Here is a 21,218-nt window from a genome sequence, read left to right on the forward strand (position 1 = left end):
CCCTTCCCGCCCACTATGGCGCCCGTCAGGTCGCCCGTCCCCGACAGGCGAACGGGAGGGGCGCTGTTGGAGACACCCTAAGACTCTTCTTTACATTATTCTCTCTCTTACTTTTCTTTCTCTCTACTTTAACTATTTGTTATTATTTTTTCAAAATGAGTGCAAAAAAGAAATGACTCAAATAACGTGGGACATAGGGAGTATAAATTTAAATCGCAAATGTGTATTTTCTTTGTTTGTTAACTTTTTGAATATTACTACTCCTATATGTTACAAGTAATTGATAAATTTTAATGAATCTAAACACTATCCGATTTGGCAGTAGAGATCACCTAAAACATCTATTAATACCTCTCTATTACACTAATATCGAATAAACATGTAAAATTTTGTTTTACAATAAAAAAAAAAAGAGGACCTTAATAACTAAATTTTGATTAAAATTTCATTGAACTGTTTCCAAAAAGGGAATAAATAAAATTAAAAAAAAAGTGATGGGAAGTTGAGAACGATATTTGACTAATTTTTGTACAAATAGAGATGGAACGACACCGTTTGGTGCACAGCACACTATGCTGTGTTCCCATACCCGTACAAATACAAAATAAATCCTCTTCAACGCACCGCTGAATTGCAGAAGCTAATAATCTCGCAATGTTACGCAGGTATCAATGTGATTCACTCCATATCTGAAACGCATGTTTTTTTTATTTTTATTTTTGTATTCTGATTAATTTGATTGAATCAAGGGTTTTTTGGTTTTCACTTCTCTTTGTTAAATTTTGTTGGGCAACGATTTTGTAGGTCACTTATACAGCTCGCATCCCGTAGTTCATTCAATAGGCTTCCATTGCAAGCTACAACTCAGGTGTTCATTCGATTTTGTTGTATTAGTGTGCCCGTGTGTGTTTGTGTATGAATAATTAATGAAATATGATTATTGCTGATATTTGTTTCTGCTGCATTATTATGAGTTTTCTCAGAATCTGAATTTGCTTCAGGGTATTGACTAGGATAGAGAAATGATGCTATTTTAGTAAACATATTATTATTTTTAATTTGGAAAGACACAGCAAATCTTTATGTTCTGGTAATGTTTTTTCAGTTTCTGATTGATTGTATATTGGTGGAATAGCTTTGATGCTATGTATGAGTGATGCATTAGTAAGAAATTGTAATGAGGTAAATGAATGATTTTGTTTTGGTGAAGATTAGAAAGAAAAACATGAATTAGCACAGAGTGTAGATGCCGGGTTTCTTTGGCTTGCTTCTTTCCTGTAGCTCCCGAGATGTATATAGGAGGAGGGTGGGGGGGTGTATGCTGGCAACTAAGTTACTTGTCCGATCGTTTAAGTTGTTATATTCTAAAAATTGGTGTAATATGCAGATACCTTCATACCTTTCTTCCAGAAGGGAATTTTCTGTTTCTCCGAAGAATGGACCAAAGAAGGTAGATCCAGGAAGCAACACCCCTGAACCTCAGAGCTGTGTACCAAAGATTCTCATTGGAGGTCTTGCGTTGGGTTCTGCCCTCCTGGCAGCGTACTATTATGGTGCTCTTGATGAGTACATTTGGAAACAAAAAAAAAGCATCAGGGAATACACCGACTCTGGGATTGGTGATAAGGCTACGGAGGCGTTTCCAGGACAAAAAGACACATACAATCCAGCTAGTGGAATGATTACTGTGATTCCTGAGAACAGCTCAAGGCAATCAGGTGAATCAAGTCCCCTTGTGGACCATGGCAAACAAGATGCTGAAACACATGCAGAGCCACATGTTCCAGGAGACTTGATGAGAACTGAAGAAGAGAAAAGTTTTCAAGAAAAACTTGCTGCAGTTGAGACACTATTGAATGTCGATCATGTTGAAAGTAGCGATATTCCTAATGTTCCTCAAAGCAGCTCATTGACAGGTGATGAAACTGGTAAACCGGCTGAAGAAAGTGTTGATCTGAAGGGCCTAGGGTTGGGAGCTGATGAGCCAGAGCACAAGGAAACCGAGACCACAACCACTTTTACTTCAGCTGATAATACTTCTGCAGACTCTGTAGTTACATCTGTACAAAGCGAGCCAACCACAACTGATGACATACAAGGGGTAAAATTTTAGATTTCTTAGGCAATGTTCAATTTCTCTTGCATTGTTTTCAGCTTTTGTTTTCTGGTGGATCATTCAAGATTTCTTGTGGTGCAACTTTTTCTAGGTTTTCCAGGATGGTATAGCACAAAAATCTGATTCACTCCTCGACGATTATCTATTAAAAGACAAATCTGAAGAACTTGGTTCATCTTCATCAAAAAATCATGAGGTTAATATTTGCTAAATAGTTATGAAGAAGAATTTAGTGTTGTACTTGTTTATTAAGCAATAACCTCATTGCTATCACAGAAGATTGATCTTTTCATGGATATACTTTTTACATCTGATATTGAACTATTGAAGGGCACTAGTTCCACAGTAGAAGATGCCCATGGTGGTTACATAACAAATGATGGGAACCTGATTATTGACTTCTTGCAAGCCATACATGCTGCTGAACAAAGGCAAGCAGAGATGGACGCTCGTTCTTTTGCCGAAGAAAAGAGAGCAATGAAGGTCAGGAGACACACACACACACATACATACTCATGTAGTTTATTGAAGTTTTACTTTCAGTTGCATTGTGATGATGTCTCATTGGGAGGACTTCTTTCTAAATGTCATGACTTGGAGTTTCACATAACAAGTTCATCTACTCTTCAGGAGAAATATGAAAAGGAACTTAAGGACGCACGAGTCAGGGAACTCATGTATGCTGAGAGGGAAGCCATTTTGGATAAGGTTCAAACTTCTTCCTTTGTGCTCCCAGTTGAATGTAATTCAGTTTGCCTGATGTCTTTGCTTATATCTTCATTGCATCATTTGTCACAATCAATCTGGTGGAAAAATTATACTACTAGCATTTTCCCCTCCTTTTTTCTCATTCATTTCGCTAAAAGTAGTAAGCAAGTTTTACTCAGAGCTCCTGATTCATTGTGTATGAATGCATGCATAAATTATTCCAGGTTTTTCACTTTCCTTTTTACTCATCTACTCTGTCCTCAATTTGCACCGGCCTCTGGGTGCTTAAAAAGTGTAATCTTGTGTCTTGATTTGCTTGAAAATCAAAAGTAATTCACATACTTATTAGCTGAGGAATGCCTTGGAAAGAAATTGCTTCTGGAAGTGGAATATCTTCATTCCAGACCAGAAACATAATAGGGGGACCAGAAAGATAATAGTCTTCTTGGTTCTGTTTGGAGCAAAAAATAGTTATCTTGCCCCTAAAATTGTTCGTTATTGAAATATTCACAGGAATTAACAAAAGAACGGGTTAAAGCAGCTGCCGCACTCAAATCTCTTCAAGAAACATTAGAAGAGCAGCTCAAAACCGAACTTGAGCAGAAGGTATCAACGTAATGTTATCGACAATACTCTATGGAATGTAACTTTTTCAACGATGTTGATCTACCGATTCAATTTCTGGAATTCCTTGTGCAGGAAATGGAAGTGGAACAAAGACTGGAGGAAATGCAAGATATAGCTAAAGCTGAACTGGCTGCTGCAATTTCAAGTGAGAAGGCTTCCCAGATTGAGAAAATGGCTGAAGCCAACCTTCATGTATGGTACTTGCTAATGTTGATTTCATTATGGAGTCATTAAACCTCTACCAAAAACTTCAATCATAAGTTAGTGACCCTTCCCATTCTATGCAGATAAATGCGTTGTGCATGGCATTTTATGCGCGCTCTGAAGAAGCTCGCCAGAGTCACTCTGTGCACAAGCTTGCTCTGGTATGTGTACACTTCCATATTACATGCTTCTAGATGTGACCCTGAATCTACTTTACTCTTAGCTTATTGGCTGTTATTGTCATAGCTGAACATGAATCTAACTTGTCTTTCACCTCTTTGTTGTTCAATCAAGATAAAAGTAAACAGTTTTTTTATTAGAGCAAGTGTATGAGCTGGTATATCATAAGTCATGAAAAAAGCGAGGGAAGAAGTGAGTAAAATAGCACTTAAAATCAAATGCAGTGTATAACTATGCTTACAATGTTTTCCTATTCCTTAGAAGGTACAACATGTTTTTGGACTGACCACTGATATGATGTAACTCGTCCAGCTGATTTCTTTAATCACGCATGTCGCAGGGTGCACTGGCACTGGAGGATGCACTATCCAAAGGGTTGCCAATTAAAAAGGAAATAGAGACTGTCCGCGATCATCTTGAAGGCATTGACAAAGACTCACTTATACCTCTAGTTCTATCGTCACTTCCCGAAGACACTCAAAAATATGGAACAGATACCCTGTCCCAATTGAATCACAAGGTGTGTTTGTCAGCATGTGTGTGCAGCATGGCTTCGAAGAAATTTACAGTATATTTCTCATATTTTTTGCAGTTTGATGCCATGAAGGGGACACTGAGGCACTTCAGTTTAATCCCACCTGGTGGCGGAGGGATATTGTCACACTCATTGGCTCAAGTTGCTTCGTGGTTAAAGGTGCATTTTTAGCCTTGCAGTTAAGCGCCCTTACTCGGATTACAAAATACAACCTCACAACTATGAATATTTCTTTCCGAGTTTAGGTTAAGGAGACTGATCAGTTGGGCGAAGGAGTTGAATCTGTCATAACCAGAGTCGAGATTTTGTTAGCTCAAGGCAAACTATGCGAAGCTGCAGACACTCTTGAGAATGGGGTTAGAGGCAGCCAGGCAGCAGAAGTCGTAACAGATTGGGTCAGGCGAGCTAGGGACAGAGCCATCACAGAGCAAGCTTTGACGGTCTTGCAGTCCTACGCCACTTCAATCAGCCTAACCTGAACCCACTGTACAACATATCAATGTTCGGTTTTCTGAAGCCACAAAGGTTCGTCTCCAGCCTATAAAGTAACTCAAAACCAAATGCAGAGGTTTCTTTCCCTTTATACTGTTGTACGGCTCCATGAAAAATAAAGTCCTAAATTTATTTCCAGAGACTACAGTATGTGAGAACTGGAGCTTACCTGTGACTTCTGATGTAGAATATTTTTGCGAAAGGTGACTTCGTTATGTGTATCGTTTGTCGTGTTTATTCAGTCCTGGTTTCTGCCTACAATAACAAGGTACATTTGCTGCCTCGGCCAACGCCTTCTAGTTTGAGCAATTTGGCATCTTATAAAAAATCGTGCTGGGGACGTAGAATCTTCTGTTTTCATGGTGATCTCATTTTTCCTTTTTTGTCCGTCCGCCAATAAATATCTCATTTCAATTTTTTATCACTTTTGGTAAGTGGACTCCATATTACACCTCACTCATATTTTATTATAAAACCAATATAAAAAAGTAGGACTCGTCTCTACTAACTTTTTCTATCAATTTCTTTTATTAAGTCAAACGATGCAAGATTGTAATTTTATTCGTTATTTTTAACAATATTTTGAAAGATTATACCAAACCGATGATCAATTGACCAACTTGCTATATTATTCATTATTGTAGCCTTTCGTGTGATTTGGATGTCATACCTAATCTAATATTCACTAAATTATGTAGAAATGTGCAAAAATTTCCCCATCATCTGTTGAATACTGTGCGTGTGTGTTTTTTAATCAATATTACGTTTAATTGAAAGAGGATTGTAGTAGTAATATTTATGTTGTAGTATGATGAATAATGAAGAGCAAGGTGTCAAAATTTTTAGGCAAAAATTAGTTTAAGAGCCAAACAAATTTGACAGGCAAAACAAAGTGGACCATGTTGGTTGCCAACGAAATAACGAATTGTCGGATCTGAATACTTCGGAAATAGTAGCTCATTCTTCTTAATTAGGCAAAATGTCGGTTTAAGAATTATTAATATAGGGTAACAATGTTAAAAACATTGGTTTGGATGTCGATTTGTTAATTGCATGTGAGATGGAGAGATAATCATTCTGTCAAAACTGAATTTGATTAATTTATTAGATAATTATTGTCTGTCCACCATCCTTAATGTAAGTGCATGTGTTTGTAGATGTGAGATATAGTAGAATACTTGTATTTTTAATTGGCTTGATATGCTAATTAAGATAATCATTCATACAGAGTAAATACCTTTGAAATTGTAAAGAAAAAATAATTTAATACTCCTTCGGTCCCACTAAAGATGTCACACTTATGGGATGACACGAGATTTTAGGAGGTTTTGTTTTGTGTGTTAGATGGAGAGAAAAAATATAATTTTTATATTAATGTGAGAGATAACTTTTTCGAAAAATGAAAATGTGACATCTTTTGAGGGACAAACTAAAAATGAAAGTGTGACATCTTTTGTGGGACGGAGGGAATAGTACGATAATAACGTAATCAAATGCAAAATCAAAATAGTGTACAAACAACAAACTATGATCTGGACCGTTAGAAAATGTCAACAGATGACAAAATAGTATCAACAGAAAATGTCAACACAGTGTCAACGGTTGATGCTGTGTTGACATTTTCTATCAACAGAAAATGTCAACACAGTGTCAACGGTTGATGCTGTGTTGACATTTTCTATTGTTACTATTTTGTCATCTGTTGATATTTTTTGACAGTCCAGATCATAGTTTGGAGTTTGTAAATATATGACATGTACTATATATATACATAGGAAACACACATATTTATATCACACGGGATGTGATCTTGCTAATTTATCCCTTAATTGCTTACTACAACTAATTTAAGACCATAAAATTTTAGAAATCTAATGGTCTATAAATTGACATGTGTAATTTCATTTTTTATTTTTTAATATTAAAAGTATAGGGATGTAGACTCTAAATATTGTACAAACTCCAAACTATGATCTGGACCGTTGGAAAATATCAACAGATGACAAAATAATATCAACAAAAAATGTCAACATAGTGTCAACAGTTGATGTTGTGTTGACACTGCGTTGATACTATATTGACATTGTGTTAACATCAAAATCTTGAAATTTTACATTGTATTGACATTGTGTTGAAACTGTGTTGATACAGTATTGAAAAGTTTGGAGTCTGTACAATATATAGAGTTTGCATTTTATCACTACCCTAAAAGTATAATAACAACTATAGATTTAGGGTTTAAGAACACAATATCAATAGTGTATTCAATATATCAACACGAAAACATGATAATGTCAACACAATTTCATATCGACATTTTACAAGTACTGTATTGACAGACTCGATCCGTCCCGGTTAAGATGACTCATTCCTTTTTTGCACGTGTTTTGGAAAAATGTTAATAAATAGTTAAAGTGGAGAGAAAGTAAAGTAAAAGTGAGAGAATTATAGAGGAGAATCTCTTCTATATTATTCCTTCTCTTACTTTAATTTCTCTTCATTTTAACTATTTATTGTTATTTTTTCAAAACAAGTGCGAAAAAAAAATGATCATCTTAACTGAGATTGATGAAATATCATGTACTCCATCCGTCCCACATTTGGAGTCACATTTAGTTATGACACGAGTTTTAATGAATTGGTGGAGTGTGTAATTAATGAAGTGAGATGGTGGAGTGTACAATAAATGAAGTGAGATGGTGGAGTGTGTAATAAATGAAGTGAGATAATGACATTTTGATGTAATTTTGATGAACAATGGGGTAAAATTGTATGTCCAAATATGGAAATTCTAAATGTGACTCTAAAACTGGGACGGACTTTCATGGCAAAATGTGACTCCAAAACTGGGACAGAGGGAGCAAGATTTATTGTTATAAAGCTACTTATGAATATTTACGAAAATTTTATCAAAATTTTAACATCGAAACATATGCATGTAGGATCTCATTGGAATTCTTATAAAATTATCTTTAACTTGATATATGTTGTGCAAAAAAGTAATTTAAATCGAGATAGTTATATGCATTTAAAGTATTGAGATATTTTTCAAAAGTTAGTTATAACTAATTTGATGTTAATTGACATTAATACCCTAATTGATAATTTTTCATGATATTGATACTCGGAGCTGAATGATCTTGATCCTTGATTTGAAAGTCTAATGCTTATCATTTAATTTTACTTAGTCAGCAACATAACACATTCCTATATCGCACATACTTAACTTAACGCGAGAACACGAACCGAAACATATTTAATAAATACTATATGACATTTTCCACGACATTATTATAAAACTACCAAATACTCTTCCATCTCTTATTCATGGATCTTGTATCACTTTTTATGTTATCTCTTGCTGATAACACCTACAACTACAAGGCCATCTCTCCACCATCTTTTCTCCAACGATTCATGGATCTCACTATTTCATTTCTCCAATTTTAAAATACAATTAATTAAAAATTATTTTATTTAAAATACTTAACTAAAAAAATAAAAATTACATAATTAAAATTTCTAAAAATTAAAAATGACATAACTGAAAATCCTAATAATTAAAGTTTATGCAATAAAAAATTCTAAAAATACCAATTTTTTTTTTTTACTACGATGGTAGTGAAGTTGGGGGAAGCCCAATTGATGCTGGAAATACTCAACAACCTGGTTATATGCCACTTTTTTTGTCGATATCATATGGGTACTGTCGGCAGCTACGACTTGCATCAAATATCCCGGTAAAATATTAAGGTTGAAGAGTGAGTGGGGCTCTTGGCTTCCCCTGACTCAAGCCTATGTCGCCTTCATCCCAGTCGAACGACGTCTTGAACTGGCTCCCGACTCCTTGACCAAAGATCGAACCCTCAACAAATCGACTCTCGACTCTCCGGGCTTGTGGAGAGATGGCTCACCCCCACCTCCTCAACGCGAGCATCCTTGCAACGAGTTGAGTGTAAACTATTTTTTGGTTCACCGTTATACATGCTCAAATTAAGATTTTTCACTTACATACTAACATGAGACCATATTTACTCAACACCATAATTTGAATGAAATGGACTATCTATTTGATATTTGGACGTAACTTTTCTAAATTGTAAAAATTAGCAAAAATACCGTATTTACTGACAAGTCTTAGCTAATACTATCTCTGTCCATAAAAAGTATACTGCTAATTTTTTTTTATCATTTTAGCTGTCTACCAAAATTAAACCAATTCCTAAAATGGAAAGTTTTGAAAACTATTGACACTACTAAGAGCATCCACAATGGATGTCCTAGTGGACGCTCTAGTGGTTGTCACATCAGCAATTTTAGGGTGCCCCTTCTTTCTGCAATGGCTGCGTCCTAGTGTCCGCCCTATCAATTATCCATTTTCATTTCAATTTTAATATATATTTTTTATTTTTACACATTATAAATGGTAAAATTAGATATTAAATTAATGAAGTAGCAAAAAAAACATAAATTACTTAATTTTAAAAAAATTTACAACGGAAATACTTTAAAAAGGTACAATTTACGACCCCTACCCCTATGTGCCCAATCTTCTTCAATCATGTCGTTCATGAGTTGAAGATGAGCTTGTTAGTTGCGCATGTTCTCCCGAGCTTGTAATCTCTCACTAACTTCATAGGGTAAACCTCGAACGACCGGCGGGGCTGCATGACCTGCGCTCGATTCAGCTTCATCGTCGGATCAATCGCTTGCTCTTGGACCTTCATCGTGAATAATCATGTTGTGCAAGATGATGTACGCGTACATGATATTGGCGATATGATGCCTGTACCAGGAACGAGCTGGACCTTTCACTATTGCCCAACGCGCTTGAAGCACACCGAATCCTCGTTCCACGTCTTTCCGTGCAGACTCTTGCCGCTGTGCAAAAACGGCTCTCCTCTCATCCGTTGGGAAGGAGTTCGTCTTCAAGAAGATTGACCATCTTGGGTATATGCCAACGGCTAAGTAGTACCCCATATGATGCTACCGTCCGTTGGCAGTGAACTCGATAACCAGACTATTGCCATTGCATTGCTCGGTGAAGAGACTCGACGTGTTCAGCACGTTGATGTCGTTGTTTGATCCCGCCACGCCAAAGTGAGCATGCCAGATCCAAAGACGGTGATCAACGATGGCTTCAAGGATTATCGTCGGGTGGGTACCCTTATACCCACTGGTGAATTGGCCTCTCCACGCCGCCGGACAATTCTTCCACTCCTAGGGCATACAATCAATGCTCCATAACATTCCAGGAAAGTCGTGCACCCTATCGTGCATCCCCATCAGGAAGTGGCAATCTTCGGCATTCGGCTTGCGCAAATATGTGGCACCGAAGGTGTCAATCACGCCCTCACAAAATTTTGCCAGACACTCCCGGCCAGTTGTATTCCCGACGTGAAGATACTCGTCGAACATGTCCACCGTGGTGCCGTAGGCCAACTGACGAATCGCAACCGTGCACTTCGTAAGCGGGGATAGACCGATTATGTGGGCCACATCTTGCCGTTGCTGGAAGTACTGGTCGGCTCCCACTGAGGCTCATCGGCGAAGTAGTCCTCGAACAGACGTTGGTGAGCTAGGCCATGCTCTCGACGGACGGATGTCTAGTTGCAGATGGGCCTCAGGACCTGCTCTTCGACTTGCTCTTGCTCTTTTATTGCATGAATACCTGTGAGAATTCTGTTCTCGAAAGCAAACATTGCGCGTTCCATAGCCCGACTTATATCTTCTCCGGGAAACATTTTGGAAAAGTGAGTGAAAGAGAGATATTGGATTGGAGAGATGTTGTGTGAGGGTTGAGAGATGTGTGAGAGTTGTGTGAGAAATGAGTGAAAATAAGGCATATTTATAAATAGAAAATTAAAAAAAGTGCACAACGCGTAGTCGGGCTCGGCGTTGCAATGGGCGCCCGATCCATCGGGCTTCTGCAATGGATGCCCGAGGACGACCAAGTCCGATCTCACGCGATCGGGCTCTAGATCGGACATCCATTGCGGATGCTCTAATACTTCCATCACCTTCTCTCCCACTTCTTTTTTACTTTATATCAATTGTGCATTAAATTTGGGTTGTTTAAAACATTGACTATTTTTTTGGGATAAGAGTAATACTATCAGATTCTAATATTGCCTAAATCTAATCCCGAAAACAAATAAAGTGAGTAAATAATCTAATATCGTTGATATGTTTCTATACATGTGGAAGTACTAAATTAATAAAGAAATAGTAGTACATTGTTTAAACTATATACTTTATCTTAGTAAATTGATGATATTTATATATTTTGCTACAAACTTTTAAATTATTTACTCAGATAAACGGCAGCGAGCCGAGCCGAAACCGCAGCCGCGGTCGCTAGAGTTGTCGGTGGTCCGCCACCGCACACCAGCAAAGCTCTCTGTCTCTCTCTTCATCACACACTACTCTTCTTCTCTGACATACACACACACATACATACGCTCTCTCTTCTCTCTCTAGGCAATCTATCTTCCTCGCTTCTCAGCTACGGAACTCTCGATTTCATTTCATTTTACACACACAGAGAAAGCGAGGAAGAGAGTTGCTAAAAGGGGGGATTCATTTATAGCAGCTCACCTGCATTGTTGGAGAAGGAAATCTTCATGCGCTTCCACTGAATCTACTAAAAGGTTTCTCCATTTCTGCTAGATCTTATCTTTTCTCACGTTTAATTTTTGATCCGTGGAGAATTTTCCGGTCGCCGCGCTGTATTTGATCTGGTTATTCTATACTGCTGTTGTCAGCTTCTCTATGCGGATGTATATGATCTAAGAATTTTTTGAACTGTTTTAGTGGAAATTCAATAGGATTTACTTATTTCCTATTAATAATGTGATTGGAAGTGATGATGATACTGGTTTTAGTCAATCAATTTCAATTGGTTGCAACTTTATGGTGAAAGTAACGTTTAAACCACTCACCTCTTTGATTTCTAAACGTGAGGCGAGGCGTTTCAGCTGGATTTCACGTTTCAGATTACTACATTTCTCTGTAGCTTTGATTTAATTGTGCTATCAAACCAAGTTCATTAATAGATTTTAATTATGTGTTTTAGTCTAGTCAACCTTTTGATGTGCTGAGGCTGACTTGTGATTCAACAGTACGCATTGCTAGCTTTTTCCTGTGTGAGGGGGCAATTTGGATCTGAAGGGAAGACATCACAATAGCAGCGAAGCTGGCGGCTACAATAGCATGGAGGGTGGCTGCGCCTAATGGTAGCAATCCCTCTAACGACATGGTAAGCTTGCTTAATTTAACTTGTTTTCTGTTTGTCTATGACTCTCTCTGCAGTTAATCTTGAAATCTGCTGAACTATCTGGATCCAAAATAAATGTTTTCTGATTCCGTTTGTAGTGTACATTTATCACATGCATTGCTAACAGTGAGTTTGTTCCCATTCGAATAGAAATAATTCAGATTGGAAAAATTTATAAAGAGATCGATAAATCACCCTTAATAGTTACGCTGTTCATTTGTTTTTATAATGTTAATTTATAAAGCAAATTCCTGAAAACCCTGATTTCTAGTATTAGTATTACTCTGTTGCGTGACGTGTATTGTTTACTCCGAGTAAACCACTCTAGTTCCCTGAAAGAGATAGGATGAAGATCATGATTGGCTTTTAAAATATACTCTCTATGATTGTTCCCCTTAGTGTTGGATCATATTCCTTTTTGAGCCGTAAGCCGTTTCCATTAGAGTTGGGTCATTTCCTCTTTTGGAAAAACACAACACACTTTATCTCTCTTAGAGTCTTACTTTATTCTCTCATAATTTTTCTTCCTTCTACTTTTCTCACTCTGCTTAAATTATTAAAAATGCATTCCTTTATCTCCGTGCCCAAAAGAAATGCTCCAGCACTAATGGAACGGTTGGAGTACTAAATCTACTTTTAGTAGCTTGTATATTTGCCATTCCTGATGTTGCTTTCTTTCTGAGGGTCATGCATTATATTGTTTGTTAGGGTGCACATATGCTATTATGGCATGGATTTTCTTGGTTGTCTACTCCTGTTCCATTTCCTGAAGTGTCCATTTCAGAGTTATTTATTAAAGTTAGTTTGAGCTTTTTATATATTTTTTTGTAGGAGAGAAATGGGGAAAGTAGACCTCATGATTCAGAACTTCCAACCCCCCATTCACTCATGAAAATGGGTTCAAGGTTAGCAGTTGCTTTATTTTGTTCAAGGCTGATCAGTTTATGTGTTTTGAACTGAAAACTGTTGCTTAGCAATGTCACTTGTTCCTGGTATCTAGACATAATTGTTTGACCTCCATGTTGCATAATTAATCTGACCTCCAATAGGCCCCTGAGTTATCTGCAGTTGCTAGCTTTTTTGTAAATGCTAGATATGGTGTAGCATTTCATAGTTGAAGTTTTGTTTTACCTTTGCTGCTAACAAAATTTCAGGGTACACCAATTTAAATATGTCTTATAGGTTACAGCGGTAGCTTTATAATTATAGTGTTTAGGAGATCATTACATTGCATAGCTAATTTAGTGACAAAAAAGTTTGAAATCTACTTTGAATTTGCTGCTCGATTTCATTTCAGTATACTTAGGTATACTTAGGTTAATTTTTGTGATGGTCATGAGATTTATTCACATGCAGAGATAGAGGTAACATGGAGGACCCAGATGGAACATTAGCAAGTGTTGCACAATGTATTGAGCAGATGCGGCAGAGTTCCTCATCATCACAGGAAAAAGAGAAATGCTTGAAGCAGTTACTTGAGTTAATCAACACAAGGGAAAATGCTTTCGGTGCAGTTGGATCACATTCTCAAGCGGTTCCAGTTCTCGTTTCTCTTCTTCGGTCTGGATCACTGGGGATAAAGATACAGTCTGCTGTAGTGTTGGGTTCTCTGTGCAAAGAGAATGAACTGAGGGTCAAAGTATTACTTGGAGGATGCATTCCCCCATTGCTTGGTCTTCTCAAGTCCAACTCGAGAGAAGGCCAAATTGCAGCAGCAAAGACCATATATGCTGTGTCTCAAGGTGGTGCGAAGGATCACGTTGGATCAAAAATATTTTCAACAGAAGGTGTTGTTCCTGCCTTGTGGCAACAATTAGATAAGGGACTTAAGGCAGGAAATGAGGTTGATCACTTACTAACAGGAGCTTTGCGGAATCTTTGTAGCAGCACTGAGGGATTTTGGCCAGCAACAATTCAAGCTGGAGGGGTTGATGTACTGGTCAAATTGCTTACAACCGGCCAATCAAGTACTCAAGCAAATGTGTGCTTTCTCCTTGCATCCATGATGATGGAAGATGCATCTATTTGTTCCAAAATCTTGGCTGCAGAAGCTACTAAACTGCTCCTCAAGCTACTCGGGCCGGATAATGAAGCTCCACTTAGAGCGGAAGCTGCATCTGCTCTTAAATCTCTTTCTGCACAATCCAAAGAAGCCAGGCGGGAGATTGCCAATGCTAATGGTATTCCTGTTTTAATAAATGCTACAATAGCTCCTTCTAAAGAATTTATGCAGGGCGAGTTTGCTCAAGCTTTGCAAGAGAACGCGATGTGTGCCCTTGCAAATATATCTGGTGGCTTGTCGTATGTCATCTCAAGTCTTGGTCAAAGCCTAGAATCATGTTCATCTCCTGCACAAGTAGCTGATACATTAGGTGCATTAGCTTCTGCTCTGATGATATATGATAGCAAAGCTGAATATGCTAGAGCATCAGATGCGGAAGAGGTCGAGAAGACATTATTACAGCAGCTCAAACCTCAGTTGCCCTTTTTAATCCAGGAGCGTACAATAGAAGCCCTTGCCAGTTTGTATGGTAATGGAATACTAGCAAGCAAACTTGCAAATTCTGATGCAAAGAGGCTGCTTGTAGGTTTGATTACAATGGCGACAGACGAAGTTCAGGAAGAGTTGATAAGATCTTTACTTATTCTTTGCAACAATGAGGGTACATTGTGGCAGGCCCTTCAAGGCCGTGAAGGGATTCAACTGTTAATATCTCTTCTTGGTCTATCATCGGAACAACAACAAGAGTGTGCTGTTGCATTACTCTGCCTTCTGTCCCATGAAAACGATGATAGCAAATGGGCTATTACTGCTGCTGGTGGTATTCCTCCACTTGTTCAAATTCTGGAAACTGGGTCTGCTAAAGCTAAAGAAGATTCTGCAACAATCCTTGGAAACCTCTGTAGTCATAGTGAGGATATACGTGCTTGCGTTGAAAGTGCTGATGCTGTTCCTGCTCTTCTCTGGCTATTAAAGAACGGAAGACCCAATGGAAAGGAGATTGCTGCTAAGACTCTAAATCATTTGATTCATAAGTCAGACACAGCAACGATTAGCCAACTCACTGCATTACTACTGAGCGAGTTGCCTGAGTCCAAAATTTATGTATTAGAAGCATTAAAAAGCTTGCTCTGTGTGGCCCCTCTCAGTGACATGGTACGTGAAGGCAGTGCAGCAAATGATGCAATTGAGACAATGATAAAAATATTGAGCTCTGTCAAGGAAGAGACTCAGGCAAGGTCTGCACTGGCTCTTGCTGGAATCTTTGATGTCAGAAAAGACTTGCGTGAAACTAACATTGCTGTTAAGACTCTTGGATCGGTCATGAAACTTTTGAGCTCTGAATCTGAAACCATCTTAGCAGAAGTATCTCGGTGCCTTGCTGCTATATTTCTGTCAGTTAAAGAAAACCGTGATGTGGCTGCTCTTGCTAGAGGTGCTTTGCCTACATTAGTGGTGCTTGCTAACTCTTCAGTACTGCAGGTCGCAGAGCAAGCGGTTTGTGCATTGGCCAATCTCCTTTTAGACTATGAGACTTCAGAAAAAGCTATCCTAGAAGAGATTGTTTTACCTGCCACTACAGTGTTGCGTGAAGGCTCAAATGTAGGCAAGATCCACGCAGCAGCGGCAATTGCCCGTCTGCTTCGTACTCGTCAAATTGATTCCTCTCTAACTGAATGTGTGAATCGCAATGGAACAGTACTTGCTATAGTTTCTTTCCTTGAAACTGCGGACAGTGGATCAGTTGCTACATCAGAGGCATTAGATGCACTTGCTTTTCTCTCCAGATCCACAGGATATGGTGAGCAAGTGAAGCCTGCTTGGGCCGTTCTTGCTGAATATCCAAGTGGCATTACCCCAATAGTTTCATGTATTGCTGATGCCACACCATCGTTGCAGGATAAGGCTATAGAAATATTATCTCGGCTCACCCAGGCTCGGCCCCTAATTCTTGGAAATACTATTGCATGTGCGAATGGATGCATTTCATCTATTACAAGAAGGGTGATCAGTTCGTCAGATTCAAGGATCAAAATTGGAGGAGCTGCACTGCTCATCTGCACTGCAAAAGTCAATTATCAACAAGTAGTTGAAGATTTACATGGATCTAATATGAGTACACCACTCATTCATTCTCTTGTTGGAATGTTAACTTCTTCAGAGTCTTCCCCTGGTGCTGATCGGGGTAGCAAGGATATTATAAGCATCTCCAGGATCCCCGAAAAAGAAAGTGAAGATGACTTTGAGAAAAGTACGTCAGTCATCAGTAGTGTGAATATTGCTACATGGCTTCTTTCTATTCTTGCTAGTCGGGATGACAAAAGTAAAGTTGAGATCATGGAGGCTGGTGCAATTGAAGTTCTCACTGATAAAATTTCTGAATCCTTTTCTCACAACTTGCTGGTATGTGTTTATTTTATTGATTTAAGTGCTGCAGTACATGGCTCATATTCTAAAGCATAGCCTTGCTGGCATAGTCTTGAAAAAACTTGCTCTGATTTTTTCATTTTCTTTTGTTTAGAATGATTATAAGGAGGATGGCAGCATATGGATCTGTGCGTTATTGTTAGCAATATTGTTCCAAGATAGAGATATCATACGTGCCAATGCAACTATGAAAGTGATTCCGGTACTGGCTAGTTTGTTTAGGACGGAAGAGGGGGCGAATAGATATTTTGCTGCACAAGCTGTAGCAAGTCTTGTCTGTAATGGTAGCAGGGGGACTCTTCTCTCTGTTGCAAATTCAGGGGCACCAGCTGGACTCATTTCCTTGCTTGGTTGTGCTGATGTTGATATACATGACCTTTTGGAATTGGCGGATGACTTTGCTTTGGTTCGTTATCCTGATCAAGTCGCCCTTGAGAGATTGTTCAGGGTTGATGACATCAGGCTTGGTGCTACTTCTCGGAAAGCTATACCAGCACTAGTGGATTTGCTTAAACCTATTCCAGAACGTCCCGGAGCACCTTTTCTTGCTCTGGGACTTCTGATCCAGCTTGCTACAGATTGCCCTACTAATCAAATCGCTATGGTAGAGTCAGGTGCCTTGGAAGGCTTGACTAAGTATCTGTCCCTTGGCCCCCAAGATACATATGAGGAAGCTGCTACAGATTTACTGGGCATTATGTTCAGCACAGCTGAGATAAGGAGACACGAATCTGCATTCGGTGCAGTCAGTCAGCTCGTAGCAGTTTTGCGCTTGGGTGGAAGAGCCGCAAGATATAGTGCTGCTAAAGCATTGGAAAACTTATTTTCTGCTGATCATGTAAGGAATGCCGAGTCTGCCAGGCAAGCTGTTCAGCCTCTGGTGGAAATTCTGAGTACAGGTTTGGAGAAAGAACAACATGCTGCTATCGCTGCCTTAATTAGACTGCTGAATGAAAACCCATCGAAGGCCCTTGCAGTTGCTGATGTTGAGATGAATGCAGTTGACGTGCTTTGCAGAATCCTTTCGTCGAATTACTCTATGGAGCTGAAGGGAGATGCTGCTGAATTGTGCAGTGTGCTTTTTGGCAACACAAGAATACGATCCACTTTAGCAGCAGCGCGCTGTGTGGAGCCGTTGGTTTCTCTGCTTGTTTCTGAGTATAGTCCAGCTCACCATTCTGTTGTCCGTGCATTAGATAAGCTCCTTGATGATGACCAGCTGGCAGAACTTGTGGCTGCCCATGGTGCCGTCATCCCACTTGTGGGCCTTCTATACGGTCGAAACTATTTGCTTCATGAAGCTATATCAAGAGCTCTAGTTAAGTTAGGTAAAGATAGGCCAGCCTGTAAGATGGAAATGGTGAAAGCTGGAGTAATAGAGTGTGTGCTTGATATACTTCATGAAGCTCCTGATTTTCTCTGCGCTGCATTTTCTGAATTGCTTAGAATACTAACAAACAATGCAAGCATTGCAAAAGGTCCTTCGGCAGCAAAAGTGGTCGAGCCTCTCTTCCAGTTGCTGACAAGACCAGAGGTTGGACCTGATGGACAACACAGTGCGTTGCAGGTTCTTGTCAATATTCTTGAGCATCCGCAGTGCCGTGTGGATTATACTCTTACTTCACAACAAGCTATAGAACCCCTCCTACCTTTGCTTGACTGTCCAGCTTCAGCAGTACGGCAGTTAGCAGCAGAGCTTCTTTCCCACTTACTATTGGAAGAGCATCTTCAAAAAGATCCTCTGACACAGCAGGTGATCCCTCCACTGGTACGAATTCTTGGTTCTGGCATTCCTATTTTGCAACAGAGAGCTGTCCGTGCTCTTGTCAATGTCTCAACTATATGGCCAAATGAAATTGCAAAAGAGGGTGGTGTAGGCCAGCTATCGAGTGTCATACTTCAGTCAGATCCTCTTCTCCCTCATGCTTTGTGGGAGTGTGCTGCTTCAGTGTTATCTAGCATCCTACAATATAGTTCTGAGTTCTATTTGGAAGTACCCGTTGCAGTGCTGGTCAGGTTGCTGCGTTCAGGAACAGAGAGCACTGTTGTTGGTGCTCTGAGTGCTCTTCTCGTGTTGGAGAGCGACGACTCTACAAGTGCTGAAGCAATGGCTGAAAGTGGGGCAATCGAGGCGCTTCTGGACCTTCTCAGAAGCCATCAGTGCGAGGAAACATCTGCCAGACTACTCGAGGTTTTACTGAACAACGTGAAGATAAGGGAATCGAAAGTTACCAAAGCTGCAATATTGCCGTTGTCCCAATACCTTTTGGATCCTCAAACACAAGGTCAGCAGGCGAGATTACTTGCCACCCTTGCTCTGGGTGACCTATTCCAGAATGAGTCTCTTGCCCGAACAGCAGATGCTGTTTCAGCCTGCCGTGCATTGGTGAATCTTCTTGAAGATCAACCTACAGAGGAAATGAAAGTAGTAGCTATATGTGCTTTGCAGAATCTGGTTATGTACAGCCGATCAAATAAGAGGGCCGTTGCAGAGGCTGGCGGTGTTCAGGTCGTGCTCGATCTGATTAGCTCTAGCGACCCTGAAACATCAATCCAGGCAGCTATGTTTGTCAAACTTCTTTTCTCTAACAACACCATTCAAGAATACGCTTCAAGCGAAACTGTGAGAGCTATAACAGGTAAATTCTTACCTCCCTTGATCGGAGCTAGCTCGAGTGTAACATCTAATTGACGAAAACTTTTTCGCTGTTTTTCCAGCTGCAATTGAGAAAGATTTATGGGCTACTGGCACGGTAAATGAAGAGTATCTGAAGGCTCTGAATGCGCTTTTTGGCAACTTCCCCCGTCTTAGAGCAACGGAGCCTGCAACACTAAGCATTCCTCATCTGGTCGCCTCGCTCAAGACTGCCTCGGAGGCAACTCAAGAAGCTGCCTTGGATGCTCTATTTCTTCTCAGGCAAGCATGGTCAGCATGTCCAGCTGAAGTTTCTCGAGCACAATCCATTGCTGCTGCAGACGCAATTCCCCTTCTACAGTACTTGATTCAATCAGGGCCACCACGGTTCCAGGAGAAAGCTGAGTTTCTGCTGCAGTGTTTGCCAGGCACACTTGTGGTGATAATCAAGCGAGGAAACAACATGAGGCAATCCGTCGGGAATGCTAGCGTATACTGCAAGCTAACCCTCGGAAACACACCCCCTCGGCAAACCAAGGTATGGATCCACTCTCATCACCAAACACGTTTGTTTCACGCCCCCCTGTTTTACTCCAACTGTTCTTTGCTCTAGGTTGTATCAACGGGTCCTAATCCTGAGTGGGACGAGAGCTTCGATTGGTCCTTCGAGAGTCCTCCCAAGGGCCAGAAGCTTCACATTTCATGCAAGAACAAGAGCAAGATGGGAAAGGTTAATGAATTCTAGTGACAAGATTTAACTCTCAACACTGTATTTAAATACCTATTCTAATCAGGTCTGTTTCTTTAACTGCAGAGCTCGTTCGGGAAGGTAACCATCCAGATCGATCGCGTGGTGATGCTAGGCGCAGTCGCCGGTGAGTACACTCTGCTTCCGGAGAGCAAAAGCGGGCCGTCGAGGAATCTGGAAATAGAATTCCAATGGTCTAACAAGCCCCAAGACCAAGTGGGCCAAGCTGAGGTAAACTAGCAAATTTACTTCAATTAAAAATTGATTTACAAAAAGATACAGATTTTGCTCTTTAATTATTTTTTCGTTTGTGATAATTTATGGCGTAAATGTATATAGATTTTTTGGCAATCTTTTGTAGCAATTCCTCATTCGCCAAGCGGCTGTTTGTTTGTAATTTGAGTCATTTTTAATGTACAAGTGAGAAATTCTTTTATTATTATTGTTATAGATATTTTTTGGAATTTGGGGCAAGATAATGTAATTGTAGTCTTGCCATGGATAAACATATTGCGTCGAATTGAATATACCTGTTGAATTTGTTCCAGCTTTATCATTCATGGAACTTGAAAAATTGCTCTACATTAAGTAGGAGTAGGATTGAACTTGGAAGCATATTTATATCTTGTTCCTAAATTACATTTATACTCGCTTCGTTCCATTAATGTTGGAACATTTATTTTGGCACTCATTTTAGAAAAATTATATTGCACCTCCTTCGTTCTACAAGAGTATGCACTTTTGATTGGGCACAGATTTTAATGCATAATTAGTAAAATTAGAAAGGAAAAAGTTATTAAAGTATTGTTATTGAAAAGTAAGTCGCACGTTAATAGAGATAAAGAGTTTCCAAATCTAAAAAATGCATACTTTTGTGGGATAGATTTAAAAGTAAAGAGTGCATACTCTGGTGGAACGAAGAGATTAATAAATAGTTAACATAAAGAAAGTGTAAAGTAAGAAAAAAAATAATGTAGAATTAAAGTAAAGAATGCATACTCTAGTGGGACGGAGGGAGTAATAAATAATTAATGTGAAGAAAGAGTTTTACAATATTCTCTCTCTTACTCGACTCATTCTTCACGTTAACTATTTATTATCTCATTTTTAAAAAAATGAGTGTGAAAAAAAAAATGTGCCAACACTAGTGGAACAACCGAACAAAGGGAGTAATATTTTTGGACCTCTTCAAACTAACTCTAACCTCTTCAAGTACCCTTTTTGGACCATAAAAAAGTTATTCCTAAATGGAGGTTATCTTAAAGAGT

The 21,218-nt window shown here is 39.2% G+C and overlaps 3 protein-coding genes across 5 annotated transcripts; 2 read left to right on the forward strand and 1 right to left on the reverse strand.

The window, feature by feature from the left end:
* Positions 1 to 537: 537 nt before the first annotated feature.
* LOC125214740 (MICOS complex subunit) lies at positions 538 to 5,103 on the forward strand. Of its 2 annotated transcripts, XM_048115874.2 has the most exons (13): positions 538 to 665; positions 805 to 868; positions 1,388 to 2,101; positions 2,208 to 2,312; positions 2,447 to 2,599; positions 2,747 to 2,824; positions 3,338 to 3,430; positions 3,524 to 3,643; positions 3,739 to 3,816; positions 4,176 to 4,355; positions 4,428 to 4,529; positions 4,616 to 4,895; positions 5,002 to 5,103. In XM_048115874.2, exons 1-12 carry the CDS (start codon positions 655 to 657, stop codon positions 4,847 to 4,849), a joined length of 1,932 nt encoding a protein of 643 aa, XP_047971831.1. In that variant the 5' UTR covers positions 538 to 654; the 3' UTR covers positions 4,850 to 4,895; positions 5,002 to 5,103. The 2 variants fall into 2 exon arrangements, with proteins under 2 accessions (XP_047971831.1, XP_047971830.1); XM_048115873.2 differs by having other exon boundaries at positions 4,616 to 5,103.
* A 4,460-nt stretch (positions 5,104 to 9,563) lies between these two features.
* On the reverse strand, positions 9,564 to 10,280 carry LOC125210474 (uncharacterized). The gene is made up of 3 exons (XM_048110024.2): positions 10,131 to 10,280; positions 9,879 to 10,082; positions 9,564 to 9,788 (listed from the first exon to the last, which is right to left on the reverse strand). Exons 1-3 carry the CDS (start codon positions 10,278 to 10,280, stop codon positions 9,564 to 9,566), a joined length of 579 nt encoding a protein of 192 aa, XP_047965981.2.
* An 887-nt stretch (positions 10,281 to 11,167) lies between these two features.
* On the forward strand, positions 11,168 to 20,524 carry LOC125211208 (protein CELLULOSE SYNTHASE INTERACTIVE 1-like). 2 transcript variants are annotated; one of them, XM_089067037.1, is made up of 8 exons: positions 11,168 to 11,512; positions 11,938 to 12,120; positions 12,970 to 13,043; positions 13,495 to 16,543; positions 16,662 to 19,206; positions 19,286 to 19,740; positions 19,816 to 19,932; positions 20,017 to 20,524. In XM_089067037.1, the coding sequence occupies exons 2-8, from the start codon at positions 12,118 to 12,120 to the stop codon at positions 20,188 to 20,190; spliced, it is 6,417 nt and encodes a 2,138-aa protein (XP_088923163.1). In that variant the 5' UTR covers positions 11,168 to 11,512; positions 11,938 to 12,117; the 3' UTR covers positions 20,191 to 20,524. The 2 variants fall into 2 exon arrangements, with proteins under 2 accessions (XP_088923163.1, XP_047966883.1); XM_048110926.2 differs by having other exon boundaries at positions 11,984 to 12,120.
* The last annotated feature ends 694 nt before the right edge of the window (positions 20,525 to 21,218 follow it).

Source organism: Salvia hispanica, chromosome 3, assembly GCF_029641045.1.
Source record: "Salvia hispanica isolate PSC_SH4W2 chromosome 3, Shi_PSC_v1, whole genome shotgun sequence".
Classification (NCBI taxonomy): domain Eukaryota; kingdom Viridiplantae; phylum Streptophyta; class Magnoliopsida; order Lamiales; family Lamiaceae; genus Salvia; species Salvia hispanica.

Coding starts and splice junctions, on each gene's coding strand:
- LOC125211208 (XM_089067037.1), top strand. Junction 19,207..19,285: donor AACTGTGAGAGCTATAACAG/GTAAATTCTTAC, acceptor CTGTTTTTCCAG/CTGCAATTGAGAAAGATTTA. Junction 19,741..19,815: donor CACCCCCTCGGCAAACCAAG/GTATGGATCCAC, acceptor TCTTTGCTCTAG/GTTGTATCAACGGGTCCTAA.
- LOC125210474 (XM_048110024.2), bottom strand. CDS start 10,280: ATGTTCGACGAGTATCTTCACGTCGGGAATACAACTGGCCGGGAGTGT. Junction 10,083..10,130: donor TGATGGGGATGCACGATAGG/GTGCACGACTTT, acceptor TGTATGCCCTAG/GAGTGGAAGAATTGTCCGGC. Junction 9,789..9,878: donor AATGCAATGGCAATAGTCTG/GTTATCGAGTTC, acceptor ATCTTCTTGAAG/ACGAACTCCTTCCCAACGGA.
- LOC125214740 (XM_048115873.2), top strand. Junction 3,431..3,523: donor AAACCGAACTTGAGCAGAAG/GTATCAACGTAA, acceptor TTCCTTGTGCAG/GAAATGGAAGTGGAACAAAG. Junction 4,530..4,615: donor AAGTTGCTTCGTGGTTAAAG/GTGCATTTTTAG, acceptor TTCCGAGTTTAG/GTTAAGGAGACTGATCAGTT.